Genomic DNA, 26,850 nt, shown 5'->3' with positions numbered 1-26,850 from the left:
ACTGTTTCTCTTTTATGTTTTTTTAAACTGTTGAGCTATTTGAGATATACCAAAAAATAGTATAATAAACACCATGTACTAATGTATCCCCTTAGGAAATATTAAAATAAAAAATAATTAAAAGGAAAAAAAAAAGAAATGAAACATTAAAGATATAACTGAAGCAATCAGTTCTCCCTGTTGATATCCCTGCTTCAGCTCCAGTGAAGAAGTAAGCAATCCATGTATCATTCCCATAGTTTCTTCATTCTTATTTATTGAAAATACACATATTCCTAAGTAGTGTTTTTAAACTTTGTATAAGTAGTATATGCTATATAAGTCCTGAAACTTGCTGTTCACCTCTGAATGTCTAGAGCAGTATAATACTTGTCATGTTCTGTTGTATGAGTGTGCAACACCACATTGCTCCTTTCTGAAGCAGGTCTGTCTGTGTTCTCCAGGTGGTGGTGCCTCCCAAAGAGCTCATTTTAGCTGGCAAGGATGCAGCAGCAGAATATGATGAGTTGGCAGAACCCCAGGATTTTCAGGATGATCCTGAGTGAGTGATCTTTTTGTGACCCCCAGAACACAATTGACTGATATAAGATGTCTATTTACATGCCTAAATTTTCTTATCTGAATATTGAAAATAACTTTTTTCCTTTCCTGCTTATAAAAATAATCACTGTGTAAACTTTGGGAAATATATCTAAAATCATGAAGACGAAAATAAAATTACCCTACCATCCAAGATGAGCATCTTTTGTATTTTAGCGTTTATCCTTCCTAATATTTTTTCCATCTTTGGGATTATTCTGCGAACAATTTTTAGCTTTTCTTTTTGTTTGTTTGTTTCTTACCAGGGATTGGTCCCAGGAACATTTAACCACTGAGTCATCTCAGCCCTTTTTATTTTATTATTATTTTTTTTTATTTTGAGACAGGGTTTCACTAAGTTACTAGGGCCTTGCTAAGTTGCTGAGGCTGGCCTTGCCTCAGCTTCCCAAGTCACTAGGATTACAGGCATGTACCACCATGCCTAATCAGCCTTTGTTTTTTTACTTAATATATTTTCTCACCTTAATAAAAATGTTTCATGTACATGTTTTTTAAATGATTTTGAGTAGGATAAGGTATTATTCAATCCCTGTAGATTTATTATTGGATTTGTTCCTCACTCACAGCCCCTTAGAATAATTCATAGTTCCTATTCTCATCCTTAATAATTGAGAAGTAAAATAATAAACTTTTCCTTGGATAGGGAATGCATTAGTAGGATCCAGTCTAAAATCAGAAACTGCATCCATTTTTTGAGCAGAGAGAATTTAATACAAAGAATTGTTAACTTGGCTACTTAAGAGGTTAAAAAGATCTCTGGTGCAGCAATTTTATGAAGCAGCCACCACCCTTAGCGCTAAGAGAACAAAGGGAAATAGTTAGAAATATTAAAATTCAAACTAGAAGAGAGGATTTAAAGGCTCCAAACTCTGAATTATAATGAGATGCAAACAATAATTACCATAATTTGGACAATACCCATTGTGTACATATATTGAAATACCACATTATACCTCATAAATATGTACTGTTTTATTACATGGTAATAAAAAAAAATTTTAATTTTGCAACATAGAATAGATAGGATTTAATACCAGATCCCAGGTACAGAAAATATTTCTCATTTTGTAATTAAATTCGAAGACCCTTGTTACTCAAAGTGTGGTCTATGGAACAACATGGGTGTCTCCTGAGAGTTTATAAGAAATGTAGACTCAGGTCCCATTCCTGACCTACTGAATCAGAGTGTGCATTGTAACAAGATCCCAGGTGCCTTGTATGCACCATAAAACTGCAAAGATCTATTCATATAAATTTGTAGCAGAGCTGGCACTTGTCTTTTGCAATGATAGCACAAGAACACCAGTATGTAAAGAAAAGCATAACACTTATCTCTTTCCATTTACAAAATAGTGTCTCTGTAGCTAGTGAACTTGCCATAAAATCACAACACACCAGCTTTCTTAAAATAAAAAAAAGTGCTAATGCCACTGTAATTTTTAATTACTGTAATAAAATTAAGAGTTCAGAGATAGTAGTAGAATCTATTTTATACTAATCAAATTAAATTTTGCTTGCCAGTAAGTGAATCCTCCTGCACATTAAGTGGGTATTGAAAATTCAAGGTTAAATCTTTGAAAAAAGCTGAATAATAATCAAAAAATGTTTTAGAACAATGTTTGAAATGGAAATTCTAACTAACCTGATTTGATTGTGCATTGTATACATGTATCAGATTATTATACTGTTCCCATAAATACGTAGAACTAAAATAACAATGAAAATTCAGAATTATTAAAATTTAGAAACTTGAAAGAAGCACCTCATGGAGCTAAAATTCAGACCTAATGGAAAGTACAGGAAACAATATCTTATTGGAGCTAAAATTCAGACCTAATGGAAAGTACAGTAAACAATATCTTATTGGCATCTCAGAGTGGCATGATAAAGCTAGTCAGAAAAGAATTGGAAATCTTACATGAATACTACCACTATCTGGGTAGAGCGATGCTTACAAGAACCACAGCAAACAGGAAACTGAAATGGAGAAGCAAGACCCTTCTTCCTCTAAGCTTCTGTCTCCTTTAGAGTCCCCTGTTGACAGAACCTAATAGGGAGCCAGCCTACAAAGCGGAATCCTATGTCGAAAAGCAAGGTAGAAAAAGCTGGGTTTGGAGCTGAAAAACAATATCATGACAAACAGTCACAGGGAACATTTAAGGTTTTTTATAATAGAATGGTTCAAAAGCTCCCTCCTGGGGAGAAGAGAGAACATGGGATGGGTTGGAAAACTAAGTGAAGGCAAAGGTAAAGATTAGTACAGAGATAGTAAACTTCCATTAGTTTCAGAAGATACCAGGGCAGGTATTCTGTTTTGTTATGTGTGGAATTAAAGACTCCACCCCCAGAGGATCTCTTTAGCAGGTCTAGCTAGAGACCAGAAATCTGAAATTGTTTTGTTTTTTAAAAACCTGCTAGATATCAGGGGTTGCCTGGAAATTAAAGACAATGAAGGCTTTTTTCCTTTTACTGATTTTAACTTTTTTTTTTTTGCAAGGATTCAGTTAGTTATTGTAATACAAAATGTGTTGAGTTGATATAATTTAGAATGTATTCTCTGAAATCCTTGTTTTATGTGGGTCCTTCAGTTGGAGTAATTAGGTACAGACATTTGTTAAGCCAGGTGAATGTCTGAGAAGATCATCTGAGATACCAAATTCCAGGCTGAATACATAATAGATTGGTTTTAAAAAATACATTTTATGTTGTTATACTTAACAGAACATTCATATATATGGATATACTATATACTACTGTATGAATATGTAAGTTCTTAATTCCAGTGACTTTTCTTAGAGTAACAGTAAATTGTTCTTTTAATTGCCTTTTTACTTTTTGAAGATAAGTTATTAAAGAACAAACTTCAGGTACAGGTGAAGGAAAACTGAAATGGGAACCCTAACCAAAGAGACTTTTCTGTTCTAAAAATTCCCAATTTGCACAGGTTTTATAGAAACACACTAATTGAAGGCATTGCCTTAAAGCTTTGTGTTATTAAAACTTCAGACATCAGCCTATGACTGATAGAAATATTATGTGCATGAAGGTGAATGTAAAAGTAAATGGATGTTTACACTGCATGATAATAAGAGAAAAATTGGCAGCAACCCCAGCATACCAGTTGTGATAAATTCATGATGGACTGCTATGCAATAATTGCATGAAATGTAGAAAATTTATGGACACCAATACAGGGGCGGAGGGAGGGAGCAAGTTATATACTATGTTTTAGTCAGCTTTTTCATTGCTGTGACTAAAGGACCCAACCAGCACAATTATAAAGGAGGAAGAGTTAGGACTCAAAGTTTCAGAAGTCTTAGTCATAGAAGGCTGGCTCCATTACTCAGGGTTCAAGGTGAGGCATGGCAGGAGAGGGTAGCAGAGGGAAGCAGCTCACATCATGGTGATCAGTAAGCAGAGAGAGATACTCCACTCTCCAGATATAAATATATATCCCAAAATCACGCCCTAATTACCACCTCCAGCCACACCCTACCACTAAAGTTACCAGTTTTTAATCTCTATCAGGGGATTAATTCACTGATTGGGTTAAGACTTTTACAACCCAATCTTTTCTCCTCTGAACCTTCTTGCATTGTCTCACAGGTGAGCTTTTGGAGGCACCTCAGATTCAAACCATAATATAGTATATCCCATTTGTGTTGGTTAAAAAAGCAGAAAAGTATAAGCTCATGGGAAAATATCTGGTAGGTTAAGAAATAGTGTTTTGAGTTCTCTCTCTGTACTGAATAGAAGGAGAAGAACTTATTTTTTCGTACTTGAATGTTTCTTGACTGTATTTACTTTTGCAGTATTAAGAAAATAAAGAGATCAATATTTACTAGAGAAATTCTTCATTGTTGATAAATAAAATGGTAGTCTTATCAGGGATTCCCCATCTTGCCATAAAACGACTGTAAGTCTTAGTGGTTTGGATGACCTGTGACCTACCTAATACTCTACTTTTTTCTTTCCATAGCATTATAGCCTTCAGAAAGGCCAACAAAGTGGGCATTTTCATCAAAGTTACCCCTCAGCGCGAGGAGGGTGAAGTGACCGTGTCCTTCAAGATGAAGCATGATTTTAAAAATCTGGCAGCCCCAATCCGCCCCATTGAAGAAAGTGACCAGAGCACAGAAGTCATCTGGCTCACCCAGCATGTGGAACTCAGCTTGGGCCCGCTTCTTCCTTAAAAGGTTACTTTGGTGGGCAGATTCCACCTGAGACAATGTCACCACAGACCTGTGTTAAAACATGGAAGCTCCTGCTTCATTAGGCTTTGTTTATCATGATGTACCCATGCACTACTCGGTCCTCTTCCTAAGAGTGGGAGCACAAGCCAGGCATCGGGAACACAGGGTAACTGCTGTTCCTCTTGCTGTCACCTCTATTGACACCAATCAATCTGTGTTTCCCTCACTGAGCCCTGCACGTTGAATAACAGCAACATAGCTCCATCCCAGTAAAGGGGATGGCTGTTCCTCAGAATGGTGTTATATTTGCCACCTGAGAAACTGACTATACTATCTCTTGATCTGATCTCACAAAGGATCATAATCCGACAGTTGAAACTTAACAGTGATATCCCAAAGGTGGACCTGCTATTAATGATCCAGCATTGGTCTCAATGTACCAGCTGCTTTCTGCATTCCAGTGTAAATCATCTAGCCATCTAAAACTTACCCCTTTATTTGCCAACATGGCTCTCATTTTGTCATAGATTTCTGTTTGGCAAAAAAAAAAAAAAAATAGAATTGACATATTACCTTTAGTTTTGTGATGTTTGGAAAAACCTGTGAAATAAGGCACTCTCATTTACCCTCTTTCTAGATGAATATAGGACACTAATTTATCAGTTGCTTTTAATTTTTTCCCAGAACAGTATGAAGCTTTTCCTTTTAAGAATGTGAAAGAAGCAAGGAATTACATGTCATATCAAGAGGGTAGCAAATTCCATTTGTTTTAAGTTTTGCCCCAAAACCTAGGAATGAATGCTGCCACAGGAGACAGTCTTTGTTCTTACTGCTCATCCTCTCTTTTCTTCTCTGCCTTTTTAATTCAATAAATTGTTCTGAGTATTTGGGATTTGAAAAACTCCGCAGGAAACCTGAGTGGACAAGTTCACTTTGAGACTGTAAAAAACATTTTAAAGGTTAGATTTTTAGTATGACCTGAAATAAAGTACTTTCCACTGATTTGAAGAAGAAATGAACTATTACAATGTCTTGAATCCAAAATTGGATATTAAGATGAGGGGGGCAAAAAACACCCCTCACTGAGTCTAAGCCTTTTGTCATATGGTGTATCAAATAAGACCATTTTGATTGTAAACCATAACATAATTCAGCAAGTAGCCCAGAGTGCTGGCCTAACAGCAGAGATGCTGTTTTCACCTGGGTCCTAGCTGGGTTGCTAACCTTAATTTCTGTGATGTTTTCTCAAATGAGACTTAATACAATAAGTAGACCACCAGCTGCACCACATTTTCTCAAAAGTATTCTTGGTGTGTGGTCAACAGACTTTTGAGGAAAGAAAAATTTCCTACTTACTTTTGTTTTTAATTCTCAGTCTTAAAAAAAATAATAAGATATATAATCTAGAATAGAGATACAAAATACTTGTCAGCTCTCCTTGAAAGACAAAGCTATTTGGGAAACTTTTGAAGGACACTAAATTGCACCCTTAAGGTCAATTTTATGAAGCAATATTCTCACAGCCCAATATATTGTGCTGCAACATAAGGGAAAAAATACTCATCTCTAATATTGTGATAATAACTAAAGTTTAGCCTCTAGGGAATTGGGGCAGGGAGATGGGTATTATAAGTTTGCAGACTATAAAAAGAGCTTAATTTTTCGTGATCCCATAGAATGTCAAATTAATTTTTATTTCCCCACGTACTAGAGTCTGTTGTGAAACCACTGCTTCATATTTGCCAGTGAAGGAAATGGGCAACAAAGGAGAGAGTAGCTTCATATGTTTACACATTTGCATAGGCTGCTTGCAGTTTTATGTCATGCCTTTATGGCTTGTAGCTGGTATTTGTTCCCAAAAGTAATAATGTTGCAGTAATAGGTCTCCTCACTCCAGTATGATACTGAAACATAAAAACATTTTTGATCATAGAATTTTTTTCTTCAGAAGCCAAATTAACACAGAATAACAAGAGCCACTGGAGTAATGTTTCCTTGAGATGGGTTTTAGTGCAAGTTGATAATTCTGTGTGTTCATAGAGATGATTCAACACCTGCAGCTGGTGAGTTAGGAATTTCATCTGTTGCCTTTCTTACATTAGATCAGGTGCAAGATTTTTAATGCTAGTGTGCACCACCACAGGAGAGTTAGACCTTGTCTGCACTGGAAACTAAAATTTTGGAAATATAAGGCTAAGTTAGTTTGGATTTGTGATTTGATTCACTCACCAAAGTTTTATTTGTTTCAAAGTACATGTTATAGGCATAATGAGCTAAGTGTCATGCATATTGTGAAGAAGCTTCCTTTTTGGGCCCTTTTGAGAATGAGAGGCACTCTTTGGTCTTCATGAAAGGTTACTGTTTTGCCTTATTGCTTAATGTAGTGAAATAAAGCAGACAAAGCTTGAGTGTATCTTTTGTTTCATTTCACAACTGGTTGGAAGTAGCATGGCTGAAACTGAGAAGATGGATGGTCCCTCCCCTTTATTTACATGAACTAAACTAAAACTTCATATAAGGGTAGTTCATTGTAGGTATTGCTTGAGCTACTTATACACATATTCTTATGACCATTATATAATTGTTGTTAGTCATCTGCCAGCTTTTATATCCTGGGTCATTGTTCACAACAATGTCCTTTCAAATGTACAAAATGGTCCTACTTACACAAGTAGACACTCATCCACTTTTTGTGCCCACATAACCCTTCCTGTTGCTACAATTGAGTTATTTCTGTTTCTCCTCTTAATACTCACCTCATCCTCTGAACTATTCAAGGATATCACATTAGCTTAAGCTTCCTTCCTTGTCTGTATCATTTCTGTTGGCAGGACTCTCACATCTCAGAGAAGTGGACCTCGCACTCCTCCCACAAAGCCACCCATTGCTTTGCTCTCTTCATAGCAAAACAACTCTTACCTTCCTCCTGCCATCCTCACCCAAGCCCATTCCAGTTAGGCCCTCTCTCCTACTGCTTCATCAAAACTGCCCCTGTCAAGGTCACCAGCAATCTCCACACTGTTAAATACAAAGGTCAGTTCTCAGTACTTAATTAGGTAATCTATCTGTGGCATCCAGCAGTTGATCTCTCTCTTCTTCAAAGACTATATTTGCTTCCAGAACACAACACTGGTTTTCTTCTGTCTGACTGGGAATTTGTCTCTCATATCCTTTGCTAGTTCCCTCCTATTTTCCCAGCCTTGCAGTCCAGGTCTCCTTTCTTAACACTTCTTTCTGTGCTTTTTAGTGGTATCACCTCATTTCTAGGCCATCTCCCATATTCAAGTACCATTTCTACAATATTCTCTGAAAGTCCAGAACCATGGTCTGGATTTCTCACCAAATCTGTTCTCCAGGGGTTCCTAAATTAAATGGCAACTGTATTTTTCAGTTACAATAAAATAAATAAATAATAATCCCTTGCTTCTTACATGCCATATCCAGTAAGTCAGTAAATCGTGCCAGCTGTCCTCACACCCTGACCACTTGGCACCATCTCCAACATTATTATCCTATCAAGTCACCATCATCTATATATACCCCTAGAGTGTTTTTCCAGTGGCACAGAAATCTCCCTTGTCCCTCCACCTACCTTAGTCCACTTCCAACACGAGGCAGAGTGACTAAGTCATTTCTCTGCTTAAAATCCATGAAAGTCATCTTAGCTCACTCAACAACAGTAAACTATAAAATTCCTATGGTGGCATATAAGGTCCTATATGACCTGAAATATTCCCCAACCTCTTCCCAGAATCTATCTCCTATTCCTCCTTGTGCGCATGCCACCCCAGTCTCTCCAGGCAGGCACTCTCAGGGCCTTTGCACTGGCTACCTCTGCTGTCATAGATACACATAGCACCCTCCCTCACCACAAGGTCTTTGCTCAAATGTTGCCTTCACATGGCTTTCTCTGACATTGTTTCCTATCCCCCTTGGTTTCATGCCTGCCCCCCAAAGCATTAGTTGCCCTCCAACATAGTATACTCTGGTTTGTTTTCTGTCTCACCATTCTAAAACAGAAGCCCCATGAGGGCTGGTATTTTTGTTTTTCTTTATAACTGTTAATTTTACAAAACAGAATGATGACAAGTAGTGGGCACCCTCTCTTTTTTGAACAGATAAATACTATCCCTATGTAGCAGCTGTATCTGCTTTATTTATTTAGTAGTGCTCGGGATTGAACCCAGGGCCTTGTGCAGGCGAGGCAAGCACTTTACCAACTGAGCTATATTTTTAATAAGCTTTTAGAACAATTTTAGGTTCACAGAAAAATTGGCAAAAACAGATTTCCTGCATACCCTTTGCCTCCACATGTACACAGCCTCCCCCACAAAAGCTTACAACACCATTGTGGTACATGTGTTAAAACAGATGAGCAAAAAAATAATAATACCTAGTATGTTCATTAATAATAATAATGCCTCATGTGTTTTTCCTTGCTGTGGCCAAAATATCCAACAATAATAACTTTGAATAGGAGAAGTTTATTTTGGTTCATGGTTTCAGAGGTCTCGGTCAATGGTTGGTTGATTCCATTGCTCTGAGCCAGAGTGAGGCAGAACGTCATGGCAGACAAGTGTGGTAGAGAAAGCTGCTCAGCTCACAGCATCTGGAAAGCAGAGAGAGGAAGGCAGAAACTGGAGGAAAAAGATAACACTAAGGACATGCCCTTAGAGATCTAATTCCTCCAGCCATGCCCCACCTGCTTGCAGTTCCCACCCAATACAGTAATCCTGTGGATTAAACCACTGATTAGGTTATATCTCTTAGAATCTAATCTTTTTTACCTGCATCAGTGCAGGAGCTTCTGAAAGACATCTCATGTTTAAACTATAATACCTAGGAATAAATCTAACCTAGCAAGTGAAAAACCTCTACAATGAAAACTATAGAACACAGAAGACATTGAAGAAGACAAAAGGAAATGGAAAGACCCTGCATTTTTGGACAGGCAGTATTAATATCATTAAAATGGCCATATTATCAAAAGTGGTCTACAGATTCAATGTAATCTCCATTAAGATATCAGTGATTGGGGCTGAGGCTGTAGCTCAGTGGCAGAATGTTTGCCTAGCATGTGTGAGGCACTGGGTTTCATCCTTAGCACCACATAAAAATAAACAAATGGGCTGGGGATGTGGATCAAGTGGTAGCATGCTCACCTGGCATGTGTGCAGCCCGGGTTCGATCCTCAGCACCACATACAAACAAAGATGTTGTGTCCGCCGAAAACTAAAAAAATAAATAATAAAAATTAAAAAAATAAAATAAACAAATAAAGGCATTCTGTCCATCTACAACTACAAATCTTTTTAAAAAAATCAATGACATTCTTCACAGAACTGGAAAAAACACTCCTAAAATTCATATGGAAGAATAAAAGACTCAAAATAACCAAAGCAATTCTGAGTAAAAAGAACAATGCTGGAGGCATCACAATACCTGATCTCAAACAATAGGGTTATAGTAACAAAACACTATGGCACTGGAATGAAAATAGACATGTAAACCAATGGAATAGAAGACAAACAAACTCACACAGACACAATCGTCTGATCCTTGACGAAGGCACCAAAAACATACACCAAAGAAAAGACAGCCTCATTAACAAATGGTGCTGGGTGAAATGAGTGTCCATATGTAGAAAAATAGAACTAGATCCCTATCCTTAACCCTGCACAAAATGGATTGAAGACCAAGGAATTAGACCAGAAGACTTTGCAACTGCTACAAGAAAATAAATGTCAACACATCTATAGGCACAGGCAAATAACTGCCCTCGATAGGACTCCTAAAGCTCAGGAAATAATACCAAGAATTAATACCCAGGATGGCATCAAATCACAAAGCTCCTGCAGAGCAAAGGAAATGAGTGTGAAAAGAGAGCTAATAGAATGGCAGGACATCTTTGCCAGCTACTCTTCTGACAAGATTCATATTGAGAATACACAAAGACTCAAAAAACTGAACACCAAAACAACAATCTAATCAACAAATGGGTAATAGTCACCTCTCAAGAGAAGAAATATAAATGGCCAACAAATGTGTGAAAAATATGTTTAACATCTTTAGAAATCAAGGAAATACAAACCAAAACTACACTGAAATTTCATTTCACTCCAGTTAGAACAGCAATATCAAGAATACACATAAAATGCTGGCAAGAATGTCAGGGAAAAGAAATGCTTCTACACCATTGGTGAGACTGTAAATTAGGAGAGCCACTGTGGAGACCAATAGGGAGGTTCCTCAAGACTAGAAATGAAGCCACTATTTGACCCAGCTACACCACTCTTTGGTATTTATCCAAAATAATTAAAGTGTACATACAATAGTGATACGTGCACACACACCTGTTTATAAAACGCAGCACAATTGACTGTAGCCAAGTGTCCATCAATAGATGAATGGATAAAGAAAATGTGAGTTTTCTTCAGTCATAAAGAATAAAATTATGTCATTTGTAGCAAAATTGATGGAACTTGAGAGCATTATGTTAAACAAAATAAGCCAGACTCAAAAGTCAAGGATCAAATATTTTCTCTCAAATGTGAAAGCTAGAGAAAAAAATGGAGGAGGGGGATCTCATGAAAATGGGAGTGAAAAAAAGGTAAGCCAAGGGGAGGAAGGAAGAGTGGGGTATGAAACTGACCAATTACATCGTGCATATATAAAAATCACAATGAATTCCACTATTATATATGATCATAATACACCAATAAGCCTATATTGACATATCATTATCACCCGGAACCCATAGTTCACAAATTCATTCATGTTGTACATTTTGTGCATTTAGGCAAAGATATGCGATAGGTACCCACTATTACAGTACCATCCTCTGTGCTCTGCCCGTTTATCCCTCTCACACCCCAACCATAAATTTTTTTACTGTCTCCATAATTTTTGCCTTTTCCAGAATGTTATAGTTGAAATCACAGTATGCAGTCTTGCCAGACTGGCTTCTTTCACTTAGTAATATACATTAAAGGCTTTTCCATGTGTTTTCATGTCTTGATAACTTGGTTGTTGGTGTTTTTTTGGTTTTTTGTTTGTTTTTTTAGTGAATATTGATCTTTTATCATTTAAAATATATATACACAAATATGTGTATGTGTTGAATATGTGTATGTATACAGGGAGGAGGGGGACAGAGACTTTGTCAAAAGTCAAAGGGGACCTGGCACAGTGGTGCACACCTATAATGCCAGCAGCTCAGGAGGCTGAGGCAGGAAGATAGAGAGTTCAAAGCCAGCCTCAGCAACTTAGTGAGGTCCTAAGCAACTCAGCGAGACCTATCTGTAAATAAAATATACAAAAGGGCTGGGGATGTGTCTCAGTGGTTAAGCGCCTCTGGCTTCAGTCCCTGGTACCAAAAAAAAAAAAAAAGCCAAAGGGCTTCTTACTTTATGCTTTCTTGTTCTGATGTTTTTGTTTTTGTTTTGGTACCAAGGACTGAACTCGGGCACTCAACCACTGAGCCACACCCCCAGCCCTATTTTTTTGTATTTTATTTAGAGACAGGGTCTCATTGAGTTCCTTAACACCTCGCTTTTGCTGAGGTTGGCTTTGAACTCACGATCCTCCTGCCTCAGCCTCCCAAGCTGCTGAGATTACAGTCGTGCACCACTGTGCTCGGCTGTTCTAGTGTTTTTTATACCTAGGATTCTCTTCTTGCTCTCTGAACTGTTAGGATTACTTCTCTGCTCTCACCTAAATGTGAGAGGTTTCTGTTTGTTTTTGGTTCTGGGAATTGAGCCCAAGTGTGCTTTCCCACTGAGCTTTACCTCTCCCCTATTCATTCATTCATTCATTTAGACAGTCTAAGTTGCTGGCTTCAAACTTGTCATACTCCTGCCTCAGCCTCTGGAGTCATTGGGATTACACTTGTACACCACCACCCCTGGCCTAAATATGGTCTTAATTCACAAAACTGTACTTCTCCAAGGCAAGTACCTCTTTCTTCCTTTCATTGTAGAGTTTCATATGAGCCTAGCTCATTTATTGAACAGTAGATTCCCTAGGAGTCAAATCCAGGTCCCTTTGCCATCTGTTTCTCCCACACACTGGATTCAAAGGGCAGTGTACAGCAAACTCCAAAACTCAAGCTAAGTTGCTTGTTAAATGGCAATTCAGTCATATGCCACATGACATTTTCAATTAACAATGAACCATATATGTGACAGTGGTCCCCTAAGATTATATTATTTAATGAGATTATAGCCATCTTAGTTTGTGTAAAGTACACTCTATGATATTCATACAATAACAAAACTACAAAGCAATGCATTTCTCAGACTTATTCCTATCATCGAGTGACACATTTTCTGGTAGTCAGGTCAGTAATAATTTAGTAAAGTATATTTCACAGTATTCAATTCCTACACAAAGCAACAACTTAAAGTGTTAAATGAAAGTAACATTAAATAATATGGAAATCAAATGGTGGAAGAGTTTTTTTCCTTCTTATTCTCATGCTCCCATCCCCTTTGTGGTTAAGTCAAAGGAAAAAAATATCAGCACTAATGATGTTTATAACATCTAAGAATAAAATGTCCATACTATTATGTTTGTAACAGCTGATACATCCTTGTTTCCTGGGTTTTTTGTTTGTTTGTTTTGTTGTTGTTTTGTTTTTTGTTGTTGTTTTTATCAGACTTCTGGATGGAGGCTTTCAAAGTCAACAATAGCACTTGCTAAATAACACTGTTTCATTGTCATTGTACTTGTTTTTAAGGCCACATATAAGCATGTGATACTAACTTTCCATTTGCAGAAGTGATAGAAATATTCCTCTTAAAATAAATTTAAATAAAATTGGTTGACTCCAGAGTTCTATAGAACTTCTGGCTATCATGTAGACATCTGTAAAGAATCCTACCCCCACTCAAAACCAAAGAGTGAACAGATGACAAAATCATTACTGTTCTTGGATCTATTGGAGAGCTCATGTGACACAGCAACCGAATGGCCTCAATTCCAAGGAGAGACAGAGCCCCCAAAGGAGAGAGAGAACGTGCAGACTGCTTCACCTATGGCAGATGTGGGGACGTGTTAGCCAACATACAAGCAGGTAAGAGGAAATCAACTGAGAAGTTAAAGAATTTCTAAAGGTCAAATACAAGCTACACAACAGCATAACATTCTGGGAGTGCAAGACAAGAAGGGAGCTAGCTCGTGAGCACTCACAAGCTCTTTCTAAAACCTCCACCAGGTGTTCATGAGAAAAATGGGCAAGGTAGGAGCTCTAGAGAGTCTTGCTTGGTTAGGAGGGATGTAAGGAAGATTGCGTGTGAGAAAGGTTGTAAAACTTTTCCTCCCTGCCCGGGCCCTTCCCTCATAATGAGTGAAAGGCCTTAGCCACTGACAGAGGAACAGAATATCCTGTCTTCCCAGATTATCAATGCCATTAAAGGGTCCTGCCCAACCCAGAGACATAGACAGAGGTTTATTTAGGAAAGTACATATATATTGAAGAAAGAATAGGGCAATCTCACAAAGAAGACACCTTTGTGGTAAAACAAGGATTATGCATTTTATCTCTAGAGGGACATACGGCCCTTAAAGGTCTGTGGAAAGGAGAGAAACTCTCCCCTACCATACCAGGCACAGAGTTTAACTGCTAGAGGGAAGAGGGGAAAGAATACTGAGTAAGGAACCATTCCTAAAGCCCAGACACACAAGGCCTAAAGACTTAAGCTGCATTGAATTAGAGCAACAGAGAACCCCTTTATCCCTCCTTCACTAACAGCCTAGTCAGCAGCTAGTAACAAGCATCGGTGCTTGGGGGATGGGCAAAGGCACAGAAGGAAACATACCTCTACTGAGCAGCTATGCAGAATAGCTATATGCTCAAGGATGAACTTTCGGAAAAGTTCTCCGGCCCCAGCCTAAATCAAAATAAATAAATAAATAAAATGCTAGAGGATGTAAAATCTATGACACTAAAAGCAACCACAACAACAAAACCCAAACTCACTGTATCCCAAGCACTGAGAGGCTAAAGCATGAGGATCTCAAATTGGAGGTCAATTTCAGAAACTTTAGCAAAACCGTGTCTCTAAATAAAAAGGACTGGAGATGTAGGTCAGTGATAAAGTGCTCCTGGATTCAATCCCCAGTACCAAGAAAAAAAAAAAAAAAGAAAAGAAAGAAAGAAAAGAAAAAGAAACAAAAACCAGCTCAGTTCCTGAACTTATAGACCAAATTCCAAATAACAGATCTATCAGGACATAATCCTATGTAAAACCAGGAACACATGCAAAGGATGGTTGCTGTGAGCTGAGCTGAGTGTAGGAGTAAGTGAATCTTCTACTGGCACCAAGGAGCTCCTTGGAGATGATGGAACTATTCTGTATTTGTGGTGAATGGATGCAAAAATTCATAACTGTACAACTAAAAAGATAAAAACTTACCAAATATAAATTATACTTCAAATAAACTTGATTTTTAAAAGTTATAAACTTATTAGGTTGTTTAATAAAAGTGACACTAGAATGGCTTGAAGATCATAAAACTATTGGCAGAACTGTTGAGTCATTCCAAAATTGAAAAAATGTATAAGCCCAGCACGGTGGCGGCACGGGAGGCTAAGATGGGAGGTGCCAGAGTTCAATCCCCGGTACTAGCTCTAAGAAAAAATTAATTATATATTTATATCCCAAGACCTTTCTTGTGTCAGAATTCAGAAAAAAAAATAGTATTAATGCCTTTGCAGTTGTGTTTCGCCATTTTTAGCTCCACAGGCAAGGGCCGGTTACTTAATCTTCTGAAATCTGTTTCCTTATCTATGAAAGAGGAATCAACATACTATAGGACACCTAGTTAAATATGATTTTTAGATTTTAAAAAAATGACACCAACTTTAGTATAAAATATGTATCAGACGTATTTATGTTGAAAAAAATGATTCCTTGTTTATCTCAAATTCGACTTCACTAGACGTTCTCTATTTGTCTGCTAACACTGGCAACCATACAGAGAGGTCATTGTGAGAATTAAACGAGACTGGCACCGCCAGACGTTCCCCCAGCGTTTGTCATGATTACCGCCCAGTGGTGGCCAGGCTTGTTTGAACCCCAGCCCCAGCCCCTCATTCAGCATCTGCTCCTTCACTCTGCGCGTGGCTTTATCCCAAGTAGACACCAACGCGAAGGGAGCGTCGGAGCATAGGACACAAAAACCCCAACTATTAAGCGAACGTTCGAAGAGAGGTGACGTCACGACGCACAAGGCCCCGCCCCGAGGGCGGCACTAGGCGCGTAAATAAGACGTCGACAGCTGGGCGCCAGCCCCGGGCCTGACGGGATTGTGGCGGTCCTCTCGCCCAACTCGGAAGCTACCGCTGCCCCCCGGACGCTCTCAAGATGGCGACCTCGCTGGGTTCCAACACCTACAACAGGCAGAACTGGGAGGATGCGGTGAGTGTACCCGCCGGAGGAGAACGGCAGGAGGCGGCGAAGCCCAGCCTCAAGCGGGAGGGCTGACTGAGGCTGCGGCGCGACCGAGGGAGCTCCAGGGAGGACCCGATGCTGCGGCCTAACTCGGCGGGAGCAGGAGGCTGGAGCGTGGCCCTCCTGCGGCTTGGAGGGAAGGGACTTAGCCAGGGTCCCAGGACAGCCGCCTTTCCATCCCTGCCCCCTCCAACCTTTTCCAGCTGATTTTCTTTTCTCCCGCCGCCTGCCGGAAGTGCAGACAGCGCCCCCTCCCGCGACCCGGCCCGTGCTGGACCTGGGGTTCCTCCTGCCTTTTCCTCCCGGCTCTCTCTCCCCGCCCTCCCCCGCCCCCACGAGTGGGATGGGGTGGCAGGATCTTTGGAGCTTGATTCTCATCTATATTTCTCATTTCACCAGGATTTCCCCATTCTGTGCCAGACTTGTCTTGGAGAAAACCCATATATCCGAATGGTGAGTGATTTCGCGTGTGAACGGGAGTTATTGCATATGTTCTGACATTCTCTGGAAAGTGTTTCCCTTTCCGTCAGAAGAAATTATGCTTTTTTACTAACCCAGAGTGCTGGATGATTTGCAAAGGACTGTCATTCTTACTCTCTCACTTAGGAATTTAGCAGTGATCCTGTAATGTAGGAATCATAACGACTAATATTTGTTGAGCATTTAGCTAGGAAATACGTCTATTCCAGAGATCTAGAGAGCTTATGTCTTCTCATATGGCAAGTAAGGAGTGGAACTAGGATTTAAATTCAGATATTCTGACTTCAGAGACCTCAGCAATTAGGAGGAGAACCAGGATTAGATTCCTGACTCCTAAGTCATATGCAATTCAGCCACTGTACTTAGTACTGTCTTTAGTGTAAGAGACACTGTTCTTAAAAAGACAAGGGTAAAAGAGCAATAGTAATTAAGTTAGAACTCCATTATTGTGATTAGTATATGTTGTGTGAATAACTTATGGAAACAGAACTTTTACTCTCTATGCTCTCTATGCCAAGGTATCTGCATAGGCTAGAGTAGTTATCTTCTTACCAAACTTTGTGAAAGGGCCCAGCCATAGCTATATCCTGATTTAATTAGGAATTTAGTTCTTGGGAGCCAGAATGAACCTAGGAGTTATGACTGTGCAAAGACATTTGCCTGGTATTAGATTCATAGACTCTTGAGAGAGAATAACTGAAGAGTATGTTGTCTGAATATTTCCTCTATCCTACTCTCCCTTTTGGGGGAAATATTCTAACTAAACTCTCCTATTTAGTTTAGTTTTGGTTTCCCCCCCTTTAGGATGCCAGAGATCTCCAGACACATTTCTTGGGTTGTCTATAGGGTAAGCATAGACATTCTTCCTGTAACTAGTTCTTTTCTTTCTTTCTTTTTCTATTTCAGACCAAAGAAAAGTATGGGAAAGAATGCAAAGTAAGTATGTCTGTTAAGAAATAATGATATTTTTTTCTTCTTTTTCTCTACAACACTAACTTTTACATACTAAGCATAAAAGTCAGTACTCTATAACTTTCATATGTCACTGGTATATCACTGGTTGGTAACTATTTAGTGTGGGAGATAAGAAAAATGACCTTGTAATGTATTGATTCTTGACCTAGTGATGGTGAGTAGGCATTGAACATCAGAAGTTTGTATAATAAGTGTTGTTATGATTGTGCTTGTGAGCATTTTAGCTGAGAAGGAAAGTCATAGCTGACATAAGATTCTCAAATGATTATGTGATATTCCCCACTTCCTCCTCTCTCAGAAAGATTGAAGGATTATTTGTCTTTGTTGTTGTTTTGTGGTACTGGAGATTGTACCCAGGGCCTTGCTCTTGCTAGGCAAATACTCTACCTCTGAGCCACATCCCGGGGCAGAGTCAGATTATTAATGTTGCTCATCTCTAAGGTGGGAGGACTTTTAACTATTTAAATATTTTGTTTCTATACTATGTGGATTTTTTTTAACTATTGGCAAAGTGTGCTGTAAATTGTATTGAAACAGTTGGTATTTAAACAGGTGATTGCTAAGGTCTCTTCTAAACCCTAGATTCAAGAATCCTTTCTTGAATTCCCCGTTTTTATTAAATCTCCTGGGTTTATTATCCAGATCAGAACCCATAACACTCTGTGGCTCTTGTTTGTGTTCAGATCTGTGCCAGGCCATTCACAGTGTTTCGCTGGTGTCCTGGAGTCCGCATGCGCTTCAAGAAGACTGAAGTGTGCCAAACCTGCAGTAAATTGAAGAATGTCTGTCAGACCTGCCTCTTAGACCTAGAGTATGGTATGTTTGCCATGTCCAATAGGTCTGTAATTGTAAATGTTCCCTAAACAACAAACTTGTCTCTCACTTCTCTCCCTGCCTCTGGCTCTGATCCTACTTTGGAATGTCTGTTGTGGTCTACTTCTCCCAGGAGTAGAATCATAATTAATCCACTCTAGAGTCCTGAACAATATAGTAGGATCTTAAGGAACAGTTGAGAAGTAAAAGAACTGACCTATACCTCCATCTCTGTAGCCAAGGTGAGGTAAAAGACATTGATCCTGTAATAGGAAATTCTTGGCCTTGGGCTTTTTTCTTCAGCCAGAGCTTTTTTCCCACAATCCCAATCAGAAGCTCAAAGACTAATTATGCTTTAAACTTTTATCTCAGCTGGGTTGTTAGAACCAAAATACTATATTATTTACTGTTTTATAACAGCTACTTTGGGAATTATTTTTTTCTTTTAAACTGTAGGTGACTTTTTAGGAAAAGAAATTTGCCAACAAGAATTCTATATAGTTAAATAAGAAGGGAAAGGAAAATGCGTATTAATATATGTGAAGCTCAGAAAGGACTCTGGTAATCAGACTCAGCCACATATTGTTTAATAGTATTTATATATTTATTAATGAGAATTTTGGTCCTGAAGTATAATCAACCTTGTGTGTCTGTGACTATCTGTAGCATCTGTAGGATCAGCCTTGAAATAAACTTCTTTAAGATAAATTTTACGTTTATTTTAAATAAGTTGTGTTAATAAAGTTTAGATACATTATTAATTTTCAGGTCAAATATGACTATAACCCAAGTTTATTTAAAAGATTTTCTAGGGCTGGGTTTGTAGCTCAGTTGCTTATCATGTGTGAGGCACTGGATTCAATCCTAAGTACCACATAAAAATAAAGATATTGTGTCCATCTACTATAAAAAATATTTAAAAAAAAAAAAAAAAGGTTTTCTAATGCTGGGTGCAATGGTACATGCCTGTATTCCCAGCGACCCCAGAAGCTGAGGCAGGAAGATCATGAATTAGAAGCCAGCCTCAACAACTTAGTGAGGCCCTAAGCAACTTAGCGAAACCTGGTTCTGATCCCACTTTGGAATGTCTATTGTGGTCTACTTCTACATAAAAAGAGCTGGGGATGTTGCTCAGTGGTTAAGCATCCTTGGGTTTAATCACTAATAACAAAACGAAAAGATTTTCTAAAATATTCACTCCATCAAATTTTATGGCAGCTTAGAAGTTTAGACAGTTCTTTAGAATGCATGTAGCAGTATCAGTCTGGTGATGCTGAAGAATTTAAATAAAAATATAGTAAAGAGGGCTGGGGATATGGCTCAAGCTGTAACCCGCTTGCCTGGCATGCTCAGGGCGCTGGGTTTGATTCTCAGCACCACATAAAAATAAAAGATGTATCCACCGAAAACTGAAAAACAAATATTAAAAAATTATCCCCTCCCCTCTCTCTCTTTAAAATATATATATAGTAAAGTGTCTGATACCAAGTAGGACCAAGAGAAAGGAAGAATTTTTATTCTGTTTGTTTATTTAATATGGACATGTTTTTAAATATATTTGAGGTTTTCTTCTCTATTCCTTTGTACCAGGGCTGCCCATCCAGGTTCGTGATGCAGGATTGTCTTTTAAAGATGACATGCCAAAGTCAGATGTCAACAAAGAGTACTACACACAAAACATGGAAAGAGAAGTATGCTGGCACTTTCATGATGTATTTTTCGGGGGTGGTGGTGTTAATTTGTTTTTCTAGTGCTGGAGATTGAGCCTAGACCTTCTTGACTTATGTACTTTTGTATTTGATTAAAATACTAATAAATTGACAGTCTACAAATTTGTCATCCCCATATAGATTTCTAATTCTGATGGAACACGGCCAGTTGGCATGCTTGGGAAAGCCACATCCACTAGTGACATGCTGCTCAAATTGGCCCGGACTACACCCTACTACAAAAGGAATCGGCCCCACATTTGCTCCTTCTGGGTAAAAGGAGAGTGTAAAAGAGGAGAAGAGTGTCCATACAGGCAAGAGCTGAGACAAACTTTCAGTATTTGCTTTTGCATAATGAGTTTGTACTTTAAAATCATGAAGCTAGTGTACTGCCTCATAGAACTTACTAAATTTGGAAGAGCTTGATTAAATTGTGAGTTTGACTTATACTGAAACTTGGGAAACTACATTGCTATGCAGTATAAAGTAGATTCTAACCCTGAAAGTTTCTGCATAAGAAGGGAATCCTCACCGTCATCATATAATGGCCTAAATCTCAATGTAGAGTGGAAGTCAAAATGAGCCAGACTACAAAAGGGTGTGTATATTCCAGTTAAGACCACCAAACATCTGGATTAGGAGTTCTTAACTTGAGTTTGATTAACTCCACTCCCCTAAAAATTAAGCAAGCCATTTTTTCTGGGGCTAAGTCCCTAGCTTTCTTCAGATTCTCAGTAGATACAAGACCTCAAATATGTTAAGAACCATTGACATAGAAAGGGGTGATCACTTGCCCCTTTTTATTTTGAGATGAATTGTGCCAAGAGTATTTATAAGGAAAGTCTCACACCCTAAATGACCATTAAAATGGATTTTAGGAGACTGGGAAAGACTGATAGACTAAAACCCTTGGTATCAACTCTGTTTGATAATTATATTTTGGTATGGCCTTGCTTTCTAGTTCAAAAGGCATAGGACTTTACTATGTAGTTATTATTGGGTAATATCTGCATTTTTTCACCTTTATATGCATTATTTTTTTCTCATAGACATGAGAAGCCTACAGATCCAGATGACCCCCTTGCTGATCAGAATATTAAAGATCGGTATTATGGAATCAATGACCCTGTAGCAGATAAGCTTCTCAAGCGGGCTTCAACAATGCCTCGTCTGGACCCACCGGAGGATAAAACTATCACCACACTATACGTTGGTGGTCTGGGCGATACTATTACTGAGACAGATCTCAGGTTTGTGGGTATAATTTTAAAAACTATTTTGCTTTTAACTGCCTTGAAATTATTTATTTGCAAAAACACAAGAATGATCATCTATATAAAGTACTTTTTTTTAACTGTTCTGTAGTTAGTATCATGCTGACTCAAATTTTTATAAAATTATCTTTTATGAAGCCAGAGGAATTTGTAATGTTCATCAGGAGTGCTTATCTATCCTTATATATGATAATAATTACATGGAACCTAATAGCTGATTAGAATTTTTAAAGAATGGCACACTTCCAAGTATGATCAGTTACATAGGGGAGGGAGAGCTTTGTGATTCTAAAACTCTTATGGTTTAAATTGTTGGCTTTTTTAAGAGAGACTGGTATTTCATAAATTTGTGTTATTTTTGGCTTGTATTATGCTTGGCTAGATGAGACATCTGGGCAGATAGTAATGGAAATTACCTCTTCCAAAGAGATAAAGTGGAGAAGAAACTCCTGTAAGTTTATAACCTGCCCTTGATAGCCTGTCTCCATTAAACCCTATCTTAGTGAACTAGATAATCCCCAGGGGTTGGCAGACTTTCTATGAAAGGCTAGAGAGTGAATATTTTTAGACTTTGTGGGCCTCATACAGTCTTTCTCTCTTCTATTTTCCCTTTCAACTTTCTGAAAAGAAAAAAACCATTCTTGGTTCATGGGCCATGAGCACTGTACTTTGTCAACATTGTATGTAGGGCTTAGGGTCCTTAAGGAATTTATTAGAGCCCCCTTTCTTCCATGGGAACAACACTGAGATGTTTGAGAACCCTGCTTATTCTTTTTCCCCCCATCTTAGTAATCTGCAATTACAGAAAGGCAAGATATGAAGGGGAAACAGCTGCAAGTAGTTAGGTACATAATCATGGGGCCCACCTGCCTAGTGGTGAGTCAGAGAAAGATTTCATATCCATTGTCAATCTAGTGGGCACGTCTGTTTTGTTGACCTTTCTCTTTCTGCCTGTGTCCCTTCAGAAATCATTTCTACCAGTTCGGAGAGATTCGAACAATCACGGTTGTACAGAGACAGCAGTGTGCTTTCATCCAGTTTGCCACAAGGCAGGCTGCAGAAGTGGCTGCTGAGAAGTCCTTTAATAAGTTGATTGTCAATGGACGCAGACTCAATGTGAAATGGGGAAGGTAAGAATGGACTATATATTGAGACTTTTTTTCTTTTGGTACCGAGAATTGAACCCCTGTGCTTAACCACTGAGCCACATCCCCAGCCTCAGCCCATTTTACATTTTATTTAAAGATAGGGTTTTAGTTGTAGGGCCTTGCTCAGTTGCTTAGGGTCTCGCTAAGTTGCTGAGGCTGGCTTTGAACTACTTGTGATCCTCCTGCCTCAGCCTCCAGAGTCACTAGGATTACAGGCATGCACCACCGCACTTGGCTATATTGAATCTTTTAATAAATTATTTCATTATTTGGAAAGTAGTAAGCTTTTGGTAAATAGGCTTTAATCAACAGGATCTTTAGAAAGATCTTAAGAAGGTCATTCTCTAATTCCCATGGGGTGTTAGAAGAGTTCTGTTTTGGAAATGTATTCAGGGTTTTGCTGTTAGTAATCTGCCTCTGTGAAGGTTCATGTTTTTTTGACCGCCTATCATAGACCAATTATATTGCCCAGGCATAAAAGATAGATTGATTCAAGGGTTTATAGAATCTATAGACCTAGATTCTACTTCAGAAACTGGGGGAGAAGATAAAACAGAAGAATATCTATTTTAAGTTTGAAAGTGATGGTTACATAAGAAAGACACAGTAATTGTGTAAGAGATACAGATAAAACACTCTGAATTTTAAGTTCAGAGGGAGAACTTACTTCTAGCTTGGAACCAAGGAGGAGGTGACTAATAGCAACAGCTCTTATGTGCTAAGCACTTTGCCAAACACATACATGTTGTGGGAGACCAACCTCATATGTGACTGAGTTAACTCCCCTGCTGAGCGATGTGGCGTCAGGCACCCATGCTGCTATACTGCCCTGCTCTTCTACGGTTCGAGTGACTATGTCTTCCTACAGCCCCATGGGTGAAGCTATGCTCACCTGTTCCTTTGTAATATAACCCCTTGCCCTGTTTATAGGGTGGAATCTTCCATGGAAGTGCCTGAGTGTGTCCCCTTCTCTTACTATGCCCCTGGATGTGGCCTACCCAGATGTCAGTCAACCTGCTGACAGTGAACATCATGAAGATAGACTCAGCCCCCTGAAACCTGACGCCTTGCCTCATTTGAATAGATTCTCCTCAATAAAAGGGGTCAGCACATGCTCTCGCTCTCTCTTCCTGCGAACCCTTAAGGTCAGAGGAGCCGTCACAGCGACCCCAAAGAAAAAAGTATTTGTATCTCTTGTGTGGTTATTTTGCGCAGCTCAGTTAGCCCAGTTCAACTGGATTGACCCCTGAGCCTTTTAGTCTCGAGAACAAAAACCTGGCAAACAGTGGTTCTAGAAAGTTTTGAACCCAGATCTTTCTGCCTTCAAAACCATCGCTCTTATCCACTCTGCACTTTGGTATTTATGGGAAGACTGCTTGCTGAAGAGGAGGCAAGGAGTGAAGGAACTCCATTTGACTGGGGAACTTGACAAGCAGAGGTATGAGAGAAGGTGGGACAAGGTGCTAATGTCCTGTGTGCGTGCATATCTCCCAGATCCCAGGCAGCCAGAGGAAAAGAAAAAGAGAAGGATGGAACCACAGACTCTGGGATCAAACTGGAGCCAGTTCCAGGACTCCCAGGAGGTAAGTGCAGACTTGTGCTAACCACTGAAGCTATTTGCCCAATGTTCCTGTATTAGAAGAGAAGCTTGTTTGGCTCCTACAGCAACTCTCACTTGTAGAGAGCCCTTTTGAGGACATTAAGGTGATAGAAGCAGTGTTGCCAATTGTCTTCCCTTCTGAGTGTTGCCTGTTTTCTCTTCTCCAGCTCTTCCTCCTCCTCCTGCAGCAGAAGAGGAAGCCTCTGCCAACTACTTCAACCTCCCTCCAAGTGGTCCTCCCGCGGTGGTAAACATCGCCCTGCCACCACCCCCTGGGATTGCCCCGCCCCCACCCCCAGGTAACTTCCTTCTTCCTTCCCAGAAGTTCTGTGAAAGTCCGACACCTCACCACCATGTCTAAGACAGCTAAATCCTTTGCATTTGCCCTGAAAAAGTTTATAGGTAATGCTGATAGGTTGAGAGTTCTAATATTTCATTTTTTTCCTAGCCTGCCAAGGAGAGGAAAATACCAGTTTTCTGAAAATTTGAATATATGTGTTATCAAGATAGGAATTACTGGGATTACAGTGATCTACCACTAATTTGTTATCTGTTCTGAACTAAATCCTAACTGATGCCCCTGTAGCACTGTTGCTCAAAGTATGGACTGCTCTTGATTGTCATTTCACAAAGTATTAACTATCTACAGTAAGGTCTTTAGCTTGTGCCAGGATGTAAAGCAATGAGCCACTTTTTTTCATTAGAAAGTCTCATTCCAAAAAAAAGATCATTCATAAGCAGCATACTTGATCATGTAATTGAGTTACATTTTGGCTCCACATCTTTATCTTGTCCAAGGTAGTAATAAACAATTTAGAGAACTAGCACTTTGTATAGCGCACTGCTCTAGAAAATGTCAGTGACAGTATGAACAATGTAAGCAAATCCCATGTGGCCAATTCTGTGGCAGAGAGCACATATCTTTAAAGTGGTGTCTGAACACCTTTCATCCTGGTATCAAGCATTGAAGTTTATGATGACAGGGTCTTGCCATTGGCCTGATTTCTTGTTCACTTCCCACATCCTGAATGAGTCTTGTTTGGTAGGATCTGGCATGTTTGATACATAGCAGAGGTTCACATGATATGCTAGCAGAAGCCTTGAGTCCTGAGGAGTATTCTGGACTGAGGGGAAACGTTTTAAAACCAAGGAAATAATACACGTAGATATTCCCTAAGCAAGTCTGATGGAGTGATGTTCATTTAAGCCCATGTCAGCTTTGATTTATATGTGGGTAGTTTTGATCTTAGGAAGATTCAAAAATATGAAAGGTTGTCAAAGGAACAACAAACCTAACAAATTTATTCTCTCCCATGTACAGGTTTTGGGCCACACATGTTCCACCCAATGGGACCACCCCCTCCTTTCATGAGAGCTCCAGGACCAATCCACTATCCTTCTCAAGACCCTCAGAGGATGGGAGCACATGCTGGAAAACACAGCAGCCCCTAGCACATTGCCAGCATTCTGGGGCTCCATGGAAGAAAGGGCGCTTTAAATTCCCAGTAAATGGATCTTGGAATAAATATATTTTTCCTTCCTTCGTAGTTTCCATGGTAGCTGAATGTGTTCAGATGTGGGCAGTTGGAGAAGCATAGCCTTGCTTCCCTACATATATTGAAAGGATCAGTGGACCTCAAATAAACTGCCACGAACACAGCTAGTTACCATGATTATATTACTAAGAAAACCTACTGCTAGTCCCCTAAACCTGTATGGGGGCGAGCAGATGGGTAAATTGGAATAGCCAGTGGAGTTACCATCCCAATTATATGTTCATTTTGTACCTTTTGGGGTGGGGGCAGCAAAAATTGACCTGCGGTAAAAAACCTTTTGACCATTTTTATGTCTATTGGGTATTTTCTTTTTTTATCATCTAAAAAAAAAATAGTACTAATCATCGTAGTGGCATAAGTGTGATTTAACTCTTCTGAAGTCACATGCTCAGACGAGAAGAAACCAAGACCCAGCACAGCCCAGAATTTTTCTTTTCTTCATTTTTAAAAGGAATCTGATAGTTTTACTCCTCTGTGTCACCAAAAAAGGGGCAAAAGTAAGAGTTACTTTTTATTCCTATCAGAAACACAAATTTTATGCATCTATCATTGAAGAAATCTGGTGTCTGGAATGAAATTATTTCAAAGAACTTCCCATAAAATTCCGTCTGTAACAAACTAAAAGGCAAACTTTGGAGTGTGTTTGAACAGAAGATTCATGAGCTACCACTGGAACTCTGATCTTCAGCATTCACCTTCGTGTGTCTTCAGCATCCCCTGTGATCCCCTGCTTCTGGGCAGAGGACTGTTGGTCTTAGAATGTTTGGATATAACTGAATTGTAGATGATAAGGGAAATTTGATGTTGTGTTGTATTGTTTTTAAATGATTAAAACGGGTCAATTTTCCAAATATTGTTGGCTTATTTCTAGATTTCTGTTTTGTTTGTCCTTCAGTAGTTAAATTAGTGGAAGTTAAAAAACAATTTATACATAAATGTGAAGTTTTTAAGTCTTGTTTTAGACTGTCTTGATTTTTATCTTTAAATCCATTTCATAATGGTAATAAAGACCAGGTCTTTTTAGTTCTTGTGTCAGAAGTTGGTTGTGA

At 39.0% G+C, this 26,850-nt stretch overlaps 2 protein-coding genes and 1 long non-coding RNA gene across 6 annotated transcripts in view; 2 read left to right on the top strand and 1 right to left on the bottom strand.

The window, feature by feature from the left end:
• The window catches only part of Dctn4 (dynactin subunit 4), a 32,632-nt gene extending 25,431 nt beyond the window's left edge, over positions 1 to 7,201 (top strand). For all 3 annotated transcript variants that reach the window (XM_005324152.4, XM_005324153.5, XM_013358157.3), the window contains 2 exons: positions 444 to 541; positions 4,580 to 7,201. In XM_005324152.4, the coding sequence (XP_005324209.1) occupies positions 444 to 541; positions 4,580 to 4,793 (312 nt within the window). In that variant the 3' untranslated portion in view covers positions 4,794 to 7,201. The remainder of the gene's footprint in view (positions 1 to 443; positions 542 to 4,579) is intronic.
• Positions 7,202 to 9,257: 2,056 nt separating this feature from the next.
• Positions 9,258 to 16,572, bottom strand: LOC144377317 (uncharacterized). Of its 2 annotated transcripts, none has more exons than XR_013438197.1 (3): positions 16,441 to 16,572; positions 9,956 to 10,025; positions 9,258 to 9,402 (listed from the first exon to the last, which is right to left on the bottom strand). It is a non-coding gene; the product is annotated as an uncharacterized LOC144377317 (long non-coding RNA). The 2 variants fall into 2 exon arrangements; XR_013438196.1 differs by having other exon boundaries at positions 16,190 to 16,571.
• Rbm22 (RNA binding motif protein 22) lies at positions 16,056 to 26,652 on the top strand. Its single transcript, XM_078047878.1, has 11 exons — positions 16,056 to 16,213; positions 16,646 to 16,699; positions 17,633 to 17,662; positions 18,385 to 18,517; positions 20,105 to 20,205; positions 20,365 to 20,537; positions 21,273 to 21,473; positions 22,463 to 22,627; positions 24,140 to 24,228; positions 24,413 to 24,544; positions 25,567 to 26,652. The coding sequence occupies exons 1-11, from the start codon at positions 16,160 to 16,162 to the stop codon at positions 25,695 to 25,697; spliced, it is 1,263 nt and encodes a 420-aa protein (XP_077904004.1). The 5' UTR covers positions 16,056 to 16,159; the 3' UTR covers positions 25,698 to 26,652.
• The last annotated feature ends 198 nt before the right edge of the window (positions 26,653 to 26,850 follow it).

The sequence above is a fragment of the Ictidomys tridecemlineatus genome, chromosome 1 (assembly GCF_052094955.1).
Source record: "Ictidomys tridecemlineatus isolate mIctTri1 chromosome 1, mIctTri1.hap1, whole genome shotgun sequence".
NCBI classification, from domain to species: domain Eukaryota; kingdom Metazoa; phylum Chordata; class Mammalia; order Rodentia; family Sciuridae; genus Ictidomys; species Ictidomys tridecemlineatus.
Note: the sequence above shows the minus strand (reverse complement) of the source record. Positions and strands in the feature narration are given on the sequence as shown.